Source organism: Phaseolus vulgaris, chromosome 3, assembly GCF_051622355.1.
Source record: "Phaseolus vulgaris cultivar YP4 chromosome 3, ASM5162235v1, whole genome shotgun sequence".
Lineage (NCBI taxonomy): Eukaryota > Viridiplantae > Streptophyta > Magnoliopsida > Fabales > Fabaceae > Phaseolus > Phaseolus vulgaris.
The window spans coordinates 12987010-12999795 of NC_143500.1; the positions used below are offsets into that span (position 1 = coordinate 12987010).

Genomic DNA, 12786 nt, shown 5'->3' on the forward strand with positions numbered 1-12786 from the left:
TCTTTTTTTAATAATTGTAATCTTCAAGTATTCAATTTTTATTAATAGAAAAAATCAAGTTCTTTATAAAACCTATTTAGCTTAATAAATTTTTTTATTATATTTTTTTTGTTTAATTTGATATTTGTATGAATAAAATATTTAACCAAATCTTTCAATTTTAAAATAAAATAACTTAAATGCTTTTAATGTTTAACATTAATTCACCAAAAATATTTTTATTATTATCCGTACATTTACTGGTTAACATCACAAAAGTTTCAGCAAAGTGTAAACTCGCCACGTGTGAGTTCTTCTTGGGTCCCATTTGAGGAGAAAAGCCAAAGCATTCAGTTAGTTAGGGCGAGCTAAAGCCATCTTTCTCATTCCCCACTTCACTTTTTCACTCACTCTTCACAGAGTGCGTGCGACGGTGTCTCACTGCTCACTGCTCACCAACGATCGAGTTTCAAGCCTTTAAGCCCATCATTCAAACCAAACGCATTCATAGTCGCTTCCTCCAATGGATCCCTCGTCTTCCTCGTCGCTCCCTCCGTCGCTTCACCTCGCCATGGCGGCGTTGCTCGGAGCCTCCTTCATGGCCATCTCCGCCTTCTACATGCACCGCCGCACCGTCGACCACGTACTCCACCGCCTCGTCGAACTTCGCCGCAAGCCGCTTGCCGCCTCCGAGGATGACAGCCACGATGACGACGATGATCGGAGCGGGTTCGGAGACGACGACGGAGGAATGGATACGGACGCCGATCCGAAGGACTATCGCCGAACCTTTTCGAGGTCCGTGGATGACACCTCAAACGTGCTTCGGAGCTATAGGTTTTCGTCTTCGATGCCTAACGTGGTTTCCGCAGCGGATTGGTTGCACGAGGACACTAAGAATCGTGCCTCGTCGCTCGAAAATCTTCAATTCGCGCAGCTAGGACTTCCGTCTAATCGAACGGGTTCCACCAATGGTTTGAATATGAATTCTTGTTTCAGCTGTGTACAGTTTTTGTTCGGTTCTGTTGTGTTTCTATTTTATGTTAAAATGATAGTTTTTTTGGACTGTCATCCAAACATAAAATGTCATATGTAACATGACTGTTGATTTTTGTAATAATTGCTTAAAATTGTGGTTTTTAATTTGTTGCCAGTATAATATACTGGTGGTCTATGGAAATCAAGCTTTTTTTTTGGTTTGTTTAAATGACGTTTCTTTGTTTTGGTTTGTGCAGGCGAGAGTGCTCAGATTTCGCGTTCGTATAAGAGGATAGCTTCTGTTGGTAGAATTATGACTCCGAGATCACCAGGGCTAAACGCATTTGAAAGTGCTGAGGATTCTGATGAGGAGGAAACACAGCTTGCTGATGACAATACCATTCCTTTCTCAGATGCTTACGTGAGAATACTGATTTCTTATGTTGAAAGGATGAAAACCGTTTTAAACTTTGTCGACTAAAACTATGGCCTGTAGTTGATTGTTATTCGGGGGAGCTGAGAAAGATGCTTCCTGCTTTCAATAATTTTAGTTACAAGTATTATCGGGATTCAAATGAATGGATATTATTTAACTTGAGGTCTTGAGTTATTGCTTTTTGTTTTTAAATGTAGTACTTTGATAGTTCAGGGTTTTCATGGGATACAAACTTTTTTATTTATAATACGGAAACTATATAGTATTAGTGTGTCTGGTGCATGATCATAAATCTTCTGACTACCTAATCCTTGCTTATTTTTGGTGTATGATTATGCATTTTACAATTATTTCTATCCTTATATTTTAGTGATTCATGATGTTGCAGGGAGTAAATTCAGAAATGTGCAATTTGTCCGCTGTTCCATTTGGAGTTGATGATGCAAACTGTGCAAAAAATCAGTTGTATGGAGAGGTTTCAAAGGAAGCGAAAGCTGGTGCAGATATGAATGGTGTTGCCTCAACTTCTGTACATGTAGCCGGGGATGACTGTGTATTTGCCAATAATGTTTTACCTGCAAGAAACCCTGTGCATGGTACTTTCTCGTCACTATCATAATCTTTTTAACGTTCTACCTAATCCTTCTATATTGGTTCATGTGAAATAATTAAAGTATTATCCCTGCATGACATGTTACATATTTTTATCCTCTTTTTGCTATCTATAAGTTGACTCTGAATGCTCCCTGTTCTATTTACCTCTTTTAAGTATATCAAACAATATGGTTATTTTAATTTTTTTTTTCATAGTGTGCCTTGTATGATATGAAGCAGATTGCAAAAGCTAGTATTTAATGCATAATCTTTGTCTTTAATCTACAAAATATATTCAGAGACAAATATTGAAGAGGATGAAGTATGCAAAATGATTCAAGAATGCTTAGATTTGCGTAAGAGATATGTTTACAAGGAAAATATTACATTGAAGACAGAACCTGAGGAAACTAACTTTGATCCGTATCATTTTGAACCAGTTGAAGCAACAACAGTAAGTTTGCTGCTTCTCTTTTATTACTTTTTTATTAGTCGCACATGTACTTTTGCTACTCGTGGAATCTTCTTGAGTTGTTTATAGTCAATTTTGTTCTTAAGTGTTCGGGTGATATTTTTATACTTACTTTTTATGTTGCAAACAGCACCACTTTAGGATGGAAGATGGAGTCATGCATGTTTTTGCAAGTAAAACTGGTAAGCATGCAGTGTTAACAACATGAAAATGGAATGGTTTCACTGCTATCTTAATTTCGTCGAGTATTTAGTTTGTTAAAGATAAAAAAAAGTTCAAAGAACTGAGATTTCTCTGACTGTTCAGATACCGAAGAGCTCTTCCCTGTTGCAAGCTCAACCAGATTTTTTACTGATATGCATTACATTCTAAAAGTTATGTCTATTGGGAATGTTCGCTCTACATGCTACCACAGGCTACGATTTCTCGAGGAAGTAGGTTTTCACAAACTTCTGTCTACATGGTCTCTTTGTGCTTGCCTGTGGCATTTGTTTTTAACATTCATCTGATCATTATACAGAAATTCCGCCTTCATCTGTTACTAAATGCAGATAGGGAATTTCTGGCTCAGAAGGGTGCGTCACACCGGGATTTTTACAATATCAGAAAAGTTGATACTCATATTCATCATTCTGCTTGCATGAATCAGAAGCATCTTGTGCGCTTCATCAAGTCAAAATTAAGAAAAGAACCTGATGAGGTGAAAATATACTTTTGGTTCTACTTAAATATTTTTTGAGGCTGTAATGTTGTTGGTTGTTTCCTCCTTACTCTGTCTTTTTTTACTTTCCAGATTATTAGTTCTTTCTAATTTTCCTTATCAGTATTTATGTTAACAGGTTGTTATCTTTAGAGATGGAAAGTATATGACACTTAAGGAGGTTTTTGAGAGTTTGGATTTGACTGGGTATGCATTATTTTGTTCTCTGATTTTTTTTTTCATCTTACTATTTGGATAACGAGTTCTGGAAATATTTATTTGCTTGTATGTCGGAACCTTTTCTAATCAATGGAAATTATGATGCAGATATGATCTGAATGTTGATTTGTTGGACGTCCATGCAGATAAGACCACATTCCATAGATTTGACAAATTCAACCTTAAGTATAATCCTTGTGGACAGAGCAGACTAAGAGAGATATTTTTAAAGCAGGATAATCTTATCCAGGGTTGGTTGCTGTATATGACTGTTCTTTATTATTTGCTTGTAATTTGTTAATTCCAATTTAATATTAGAAGTATTAGTTTTTGCTTCTTGAATTCATAATGGCTTAAAACTAAACATCACAGGAAGGTATCTGGCTGAAGTAACAAAGGAAGTTTTGATAGATCTTGAAGCAAGCAAATATCAGGTTATTTATCCCCAATATAATATATTTGATTTTGATATCTCCTATCCTAATTAATTTTTTATGTATAAATAAAAATAAAATTTACAGATGGCTGAGTATAGGATCTCTGTTTATGGAAGAAAACAGAGTGAGTGGGATCAGCTGGCTAGTTGGTTTGTTAACAATGCTCTATACAGTAAGAATGCTGTCTGGCTAATCCAGGTACTGTTCAGCTCAATCATATTGGTTTACACTAGCTTTGTGTGTGTTTTTGGTAAAAGTTTTCTTTATCTATTAAGACACTGACATACCTTTTCCTCCTTAATTCTTTAAGGATTACTACTTGAGTCGGTCTTCCTTATCTTTGAGTTTTAGGAGCGTTTCATTTTTTAGCACAATGACGATGAAAATGTTACAGTGTTTAGACAGAATTTTAACAAATGCCCCTTGAACATTGGTCAAAATCACTTCCTACTTGATATTAGGCTTTTAACTCTGATGCAGTTTCAATTAGATTGGTTTACACTAGTTTCGTGTGAGTGTATGGTAAAAAAAGTTTTCCATTACATTCAGTTTTCTTATTTAATTCTTGAAGGATTACTACTTGATCGGGTTTTCCTTATCTTTTGAGTTTTAGGACCATTTCATTATTTATCCCAATGACAATTGCAATAGTACAGTGTTTAGATAGAGTCTTGACTTCCTTATAAGTTAACTTGTGTATGTCAATATCTCCTCAAGAAGTGCACAGTAATCCTTTTACAAAATTGTTGAAATATATGATGTTTAATTGCATCATCAGCAACCATATCATTGTTGCCGTATAAATTTTTCTACGTTTTGGATGGGTCTTCCACCTTAATTTCTTCTATGTAACCTTTATTTATTGAGAGTATTGATGGTTGCACTAGGAAAATGCTGCTTGTTGTAAACAGCTTTACCATCAGATTGTCTACATCTGTTCCTGCTTCATGGTTTGAGAAGTGTTTGAAGTGCTCATTGGGATTAACATTTTGGTTAACAACTAACCTAGTCTCCAAAACTACCTCAACCTCGAAAAAAAAGAATGCAAAAAGCGGGAGTTAGTTAACATTATTTGTATCTTTGGAATTTGTTAGGAGTTCTACACTGAGTAGATGAGCTGCTTGATGTGGTATATAACTTACGAGGCTCTACCACCTAATGGACTAGTCTTTTGGGTTGAGCTCTCCTCTTATGCTTAAATCCTAACAATCGTGTTTTCATTAAGTGCTAGGCTACAGAAAGGACTACTCATAAGCTTGATTAAGGTGCAAACCGAATATTCATAGATAAGCAAAGTCCTCTAAAAAAGAAAAGGGCTACTACTGGGTCAATATCAATAAAGTGAAAGTCATTGTGGATGTCAGCCCTTGAAAGGGGTGACAAATTTAGGAGTCTCACATTAAGTATGATGAACTACTTGATGTGGTACTTAAGCCATGGGGTTCTCCAACCGGATAGACTAGTCTTTTGGGTTGGACTCTCCTTTTGTGCTCAAGTCCTAGTAGAACTACATGTAGAAAAGTTCACTTTTATATGGTACAGTTTCTTACTCTATATAATAAAATGTCTAATACAACTTATTTTACAGAAAGTCAATGACTTAAGTTCAGATTGGATCATGAGAATCACCACAAATTTGAATTTTATCCATATTCCATTTGATTTGGTATAATGTTCCTTATTTGTTAGCGTTTATTTAGAATTTTGTTTGGTGTTTTGACTCCTTTCCCTTGTGTCATTTTTTAATTTGGGATATTATTCTGATTGTTGACTTTGATCTTGTTTCGTGAACTTTTATTGGCAGTTACCACGGTTATACAATGTGTACAAGAATATGGGAATTGTTACATCCTTTCAGAATATTTTGGATAATGTATTTATTCCTCTATTTGAGGTCACAGTGGATCCAAATTCTCATCCTCAATTACACTTGTTTTTGATGCAGGTTAGTCATTTCTTTTCATATTTGAGTGAGCACACCCTATTTTCGTGTACTTATACATGTATTTAGTTGTATATGATTACCTAATTTTTCAAATGTAACATTTTAACGGTAGTATGTTGCTGTTATACTGTGCCACTGGTACATGAAACACGCCTATCTTGTTATATAAGAAACAGAAAGGTGAGTTTTAAAGTCTTATACTTATTCAGTTCAATAACATGGAAAATAGGCATGATATCGAAAGGCAAGAAATAAGATAGAAAAAGCTATGAGTGAGGTAGAATCCAAAGCTTTTGAGGAGTTTTTGTGAGATCTTGGACAGAATAGGAATATACTATATATAAGCTTGTCAGAAATAGGGAAAGAAAATCAAGATATTTGAACCAGTAAGATGTATTAAAGATGAAAAATGAAGTTTTTATCAGGATATAAAAAAAAGATAGTAGAGTTCTTTTTTTATAAGCTTTCCAAGAATGATCAATGATCAACATGTAATATTGAAGGATTAGAAATCCAAGGAGAACATACAAAATTTGGCTTATTATCATTTTTAAGAAGTGGATTTTTAAGTCTAACTCAACCTTATAAAACCGTCTTTGTAAAGTTGAGTTATACTTAAAGTTCACTTAAGATGATATCAAAGCCATTTAGAGTCTATTCTAGAGAGAGTTTGTTAAGCCTATTAGACCGTTATTAGATCACCCATAAATATCTAGATCCACATAAGAGTTGGTTGATCTCAATGTGAGGTGTGTTGGGGATCCCACATTGGAGTAGAGATAAGGCCAATTCATAATATACAAGTGGGTGCAAACCTCACCCGCTTATATACTATACTATGAATTGACCTTATCTCTAGTGGGATCTCTATCAATCATAAAATCCAAGTTGGAAATGAGTAGTAAAAGAAGTCTTTAAAATGAATAAGAGTAAAGTTGATGGTGTTCCTATTGAATTTCGTCATCAATTTCCTTGCAAAGCCATTTAATGGGGTTTGATATCTAAGAAAATGATAAATGAGTGAAGGAGCACTTTGGTTACTATATATAAGAACTTTGGACATACAACCATTCTGTCTGCTGCAAAGGGATAGAAGAACTATGGAGTCATGGTATGTGCCTTTTGCAGATATTATTGTTTTGATTGAGGAATAGGGGAAAGAGTTAACTCCAAACTTGTGCTTTGGAGAACATCGATATCAAATGGTTTTAACTTGAATACAAGGAAGGCAGGGTATATGCATTGCAAATATAACAAGAAGCAGGAAGAAAATATCTTGAAGGTAAAAGATGGAGAATATATTACACTGATGTGAGTTGATTTAGTAAACACAAACATTGAGTTTTTGGTTTCTCTTAGATTAGGATTTTGATTACAAAATATGGTGAAGACTCAATGAGGATTAAGTTTAAATATTTGAAATCTATATTACTAATGGGGAAAATTAATAAGACACATAGTATATAATAAGCTGGGAGACATTAGTGTGGCACCTATTGAGCAAAGGATGATAGAAAATTGGTTAAGGTGATTTGGGCACATTCAAATGCCACTAGAGGCATTGGTTAAATGGGGTTGATGGGTGGGGGCAAGGACAATAGAAGAAATTAATAGAAGCAATTTCATGATGAATAATATTCTCGAGAAATTGATTTTTAACTAAGCCCAATGACATGTGATCCATCTCATCTAGTTAAATAAGGTTATTATTCTGTTTTCAGATGTTTTCCCTCTGTTGTAGGATTTTATCTGTCTTTCATCTATGGCAGTCCTAACATTTTATTTTGCAATTCTGCTCTTTGCTCATGTTGCCAATTCTTATTATTCAAATTAAATTTTAATTGAATCAGCACATATCTGTCAAATCAAACTGATTTTCTGTTTTTGTTGCAAGCAATATTTAAAAAACTCAATGCACTTTATAGTATAAAGGGATGTATCTACTGTATTTTTTATTCTTTTTATTGCAGATAAATGTAAGATTTTTTTTCTATTAGAGAATAAGTTGAGTACTGAGACTTTTTCACCTTTAAATTTGTTTCACATGATGAGTCAATTTTGATTTTTGTTTAAAACTGATAGATGAAAGATATTGATCAAATATAGCAACTTCATTCTTTCTAGAGTTTCTTGCTTTTCTAAGTAGCTTCTTCTGCATATAGGTGGTTGGATTTGATCTTGTAGATGATGAAAGTAAACCAGAGAGGCGTCCAACTAAGCACATGCCTACTCCAGCTGAGTGGACAAATAACTTCAATCCAGCATATTCTTATTACCTTTATTACAGCTACGCAAACTTGTACACACTCAACAAGGTTTATACTATTTCTTTCTTTGTATTAAGAGTTTAACAACTAACCATTGCCTTTTTTAATTCCCGTAAGGAGGCAGAGGTTTTTTGGGCAGGTCTATACTGGATGAAATAGGCATGACAAGGGTATGGGTCATAATATGGCCCAGTTGTAAATAAATGATACAACATAGGCTTTGAAGGAAAGTAGTTAGAAGGGGGAAGACTTTCAGTGGGAAAAACAGTTATAGAGGAAAATAAAAGTGTAACAGTAAGGAGAGTAGTTAATTTAATCATTTTGTAGGGCTCTATGACTCCCTCATTACGAAGTGTTCCTTTGTGTATCTCGTTCCTAATTTCTAGGGTTTCTAGCACCTTGCTGGTGGGATCCCTATCAATAATATAGCATACATTTTTCTCATCTGGTGCCTAACAAATCGTATCCAGAGCCTTTGCTAATCTTGTTCAATTTTTCTTCCATGGTCAAGTCCCTTCTTTAGAGAAACTTGACATTCTATTATTGGTGGTTTCTTTTAGTTATGGTTGACTGGGTTTTGTTTCTTTTTTTGGTGGGATGTGGTGAAGTTGAGGTCTTCAAGTTCCATGCAACTTGAAACAGGAAGAAGAGCTTTATAAAATAATTCCTGGTTATCAACAATATTAACATATTACCCTCTGTTTCAGCTGCGAGAATCTAAGGGAATGACCACAATAAAGTTGCGTCCTCACTGTGGAGAGGTTGTTTTCTATTTACTAGAAGCATAGTTTAATTCTTTATGTTCAATACGATTGTTATTACCCAATCTACTCATGCAGGCAGGTGACAATGATCATTTGGCTGCTGCCTTCCTTCTATGCCACAACATATCTCATGGGATTAATCTACGTAAAACTCCAGTTTTGCAGTACTTGTATTATCTAGCACAGGTTAGCCCTTAGGAATATCATTTGGTCAACCTAGTTATTCTACAAAAGTTCAAGCCGACACTGCATATTTCATTGCCATTCTGAATGTTCATTACCGATACTGTTATTGCTTTCTCTTTGTCATGATAATTTGTGACAATATATTAATACCATTATTTTATCGCTTTAGATTGGATTGGCTATGTCACCACTTAGCAATAATTCTCTTTTCTTGGACTATCACCGCAATCCATTACCAATGTTTTTCCAGCGAGGTTTAAATGTCTCTCTCTCCTCTGATGATCCTTTGCAAATTCATTTGACAAAAGAGGCATTGCTAGAAGAATATAGTGTTGCAGCAAAGGTGTAGTTTCTGCCAAACTCCTAGCCTCCCTAGATATAAGATGGTTAAATATTCTGTTTTATGTTTACTGGGGAATTATTTTTACTTAAACACGTGCATTGCAGGTATGGAAGCTCTCTGCCTGTGATCTGTGTGAGATAGCTAGAAATTCTGTCTACCAATCTGGATTTTCACACCAGGCAAAGGTAAATTAGAAGACAATGTATATGAACATTCTTAAACTTATCATGGACAGTTAATTGTAGGTGTTAGGTTTGATCTTTTGATATATCCTTAAGTTCTTGTGGACTCAGTTCTGTTCTTAATTATGAATGTATTTTCTGTTTATATTAATTTCATAATGTTTTTTCCCTCCTTTGCAGTCACACTGGCTTGGGGAAAAATATTTGTTGAGAGGTCCCGAAGGAAATGATATTCATAAGACAAATGTTCCCAGTTTGAGGATTTCTTTCCGACACGAGGTGAAAAAAACTAAGAGAAACAAACCATATATACTTTCAATTTGATTTGTTTCAGTCTTTGTTGCTCAGTTTTTGTTGATTATGCAGACATGGAAAGAGGAAATGCAATATATTTATGCTGGTAAAGCCATCTTTCCTGATGATGTATACCCATGAAGCAGTTATAGTAGAATTTACCATTCACCCCGTGGAAACGCATACTTGGGTACTGTGATTAATGTTCTTTTGAGCAGTAGCAGCTTCGGCAGTGAGAAGACCTTGAAAGCTAAACCATAGCACATCTTAACATAATTGCGAACTATCTAATGATATGCTATGTTAAACCCTCCTAGTTCCTATTTGCCTCATACAACAAATAATGTCAGCGTAATTTTACATGGTAGAGACACTTATGCCGGTTATTATCAGAAGTAACTAGATCAGCTCTTGTGCTTTTGCATGGTAGGAAAAGGTAAAAACCCGGAGAAACTAAAAAAGTGGGTCTGCAATGCACTGTACAGTAACGCATGGTGTGATCGCCGGACAGATTTTATCTTTCTCTTGACTAAATTAGTAGTTATTACATTACAATTCGTTCTTTATGAATATGAATGGTCCTCTTCAATCTCTTGAAGATGTTCTTTATGTTTAAGCAGGGTCCAACGTAGTGAGGGTAATTTTAAAAATAGTGAGGGTAATTTTTGTACACTTGTAACATTGTTTTAAACAAAATCAACTAGATTAGTTACTTTTAACTATCCTTAGAAACGTGATTGGGGTGAAGGTGTACGCGCAATACGAAACGGGGAATAAAATTAGGATTCCTTTCTTTTTCTATACACTGAATAATTAATTGGCTGTTTCTTCTTACACCCTAACAAATGTCTTTCTCATCACTTTTGAAGAAGACTATTTTACCCTTTTTAAAAATGTTTTTTGGGTTATTATTTTTGTAATATTTTTGGAATATATTTTATGAAACATATTTTATTAATTTCGGATTTATCAATCCGAAAATAAAAAAATTATTTTGGATAAGATATTTTGGAATGATTTTTTATATTCCAGATTTTGTATTTTGGAAAGAAATTCTGAAAACACTTTATTTACGAAATCTGTATTTTGGAATTATCCAAAACTATGAAGCTGTACTTTTGGTATTTCAAATAATGTGGGTGCAGGAAGAAAAATGAAAAGGTGTAGAAAGAAACTTCCTAATTAATTAAATAAGTATCATTAATATTAAAATGGGCCAACCCATTTGTTCTTGGGTTAATACAGTCTTCACCCAAAGACTTACAAAACATGATAGGGAATTTCTTTCTGCACCCTTATATTTTTTTTCTGCACCCTTACATGTTTTGAAATATTAAAATTACTTTTTCATAGTTTTGGGTGATTTTGGAATAGGAATTATGTAAGCAAAAAGTGTTTCTGGAATAAAACATCTAGAAGACAAAAAATCATTCTAAAATATCCTTTTCATAACACATTTTTTTATTTATTTCTGAATTGGTAAATCCAGAATTAACAAATGTGTTCTAGAAATATTTTGAAAAAAAATAATTCAAAAGTCATTTTTAAAAGGGGTAAAACAGTCTTCTTTGAAAATGATGGAGTGCAAGAAGACATTTGTTAAGGTGCAGGAAGAAACAACCAACATAATATTTCTTGTTATAGTCATTTGCAACAAGGTTACTTTAACTTTGATTAAAAATTCAACTTTGGTAATGGGTGTGTATATTGTATCCTCTTCAAAAGATTAGTTATGACAAAATTTAAGTTCAAGTTTTCTTAAATAGTATAGAAGTGTTAGACTCTCTAATCATTCAAAATTCAAAACGGTTTGATGGGTATCATCGTTTGATGAGTATCAACATTTGTATCATTGTACACGTGTTTGTTTGTATGAGAAAAATCTTTAGTGAAAAGTTGTAAGACAATTATTTTTTGTCTTGTACTGAAAAACTTGAACTTAACGGTTCTTGTTTAATGTAAGAGTTGAAAGTTTCACTGTGAGGATTCAAAGAGATATTTCAAGTTGTAAATCTAAAAAATTATCTCAGTGAAATTTTCTGGTTATATTTAAACCATGTAAATTGTTTGTGTGTGATTTTTCGTAATCTATTTTACCCTGTTTCACGTTCTCATTCTTGGTTTCAACATTTGTGTATTACGTTAATGAATTACTAGATCCAGTGAATTATGTTTGTACTCTACAAACTGGTGCGATGAGTGTAGAGCGAAGAAACTCAATGAAAATAACTTCTACAAAGCATGAGGTTGAGAAATTCATTGGATTGAATAATTTAGGGTTACGATAGTTGAAAATGCATGCTCCTCTAGTTCAACAAGGCTTCTTGAGGCTTTAGAAGGAGATTTCAAGTCTGAAAAATCCATTGCTAAAAATGACAAGATTTCATTGTTAAAAAATATTCTTAATGTAATTGTTCTAAGTCTTGGTGACAAGGTCCTGAGGCAAGTTTCGAAAGTGAAGACTGTAATAGGATTATTGATGAAGTTTGAAAGGTGTTATACTCGTTCAAGATAAGTAATGACAAGGTTGTTAGTGAACAACTGAACGAATTTAATAAATTGATAATGATCTCAAGAACATTGATGTTCAAATTGATGATGAAGATCAATTACTATTGTTACTGTGTGCTTCGTCAAAGACGCATGATCATTGTAAGGAAACTTTGTTGTATAAGAGAGAAAGTCTTTCTCTTGAGAAGGTTTAGGTTGCTTTTGAACTCGAAAGAGTTGAATGAGAGGTTTGATGTGAAGACGTCAAATTTTGGAGTTGGCCTAGTAGCAAAAGGAAGATTGTCTAACCATAAAAATGGAGGGAAAATTAGATGGAGATTTAAGTTTAAGACTCATGGTAGGAAGGTATTGAATTCTTTCAAATGTATAGTCTGGTGGAGCAGCTCTGGTGGAAAACAATTATGAATCATCAGAGGTTCTCATGGTGTCGAGTAGTGCTGATGATTGTGAATGAATTTTGGACTTTGGTTGTTCATTTT

The 12786-nt window shown here is 34.0% G+C and overlaps 1 protein-coding gene across 2 annotated transcripts; it reads left to right on the forward strand.

The window, feature by feature from the left end:
* The first annotated feature begins 281 nt into the window (after positions 1–281).
* Positions 282–10388, forward strand: LOC137806624 (AMP deaminase). 2 transcript variants are annotated; one of them, XM_068606837.1, is made up of 19 exons: positions 282–953; positions 1215–1378; positions 1782–1989; positions 2287–2441; positions 2590–2641; positions 2766–2893; positions 2980–3159; positions 3299–3366; positions 3487–3629; positions 3751–3812; positions 3900–4013; positions 5620–5760; positions 7923–8075; positions 8735–8788; positions 8867–8977; positions 9147–9320; positions 9425–9505; positions 9683–9781; positions 9869–10388. In XM_068606837.1, exons 1-19 carry the CDS (start codon positions 503–505, stop codon positions 9935–9937), a joined length of 2607 nt encoding a protein of 868 aa, XP_068462938.1. In that variant the 5' UTR covers positions 282–502; the 3' UTR covers positions 9938–10388. The 2 variants fall into 2 exon arrangements, with proteins under 2 accessions (XP_068462938.1, XP_090156347.1); XM_090300221.1 differs by having other exon boundaries at positions 336–953; positions 3011–3159.
* The last annotated feature ends 2398 nt before the right edge of the window (positions 10389–12786 follow it).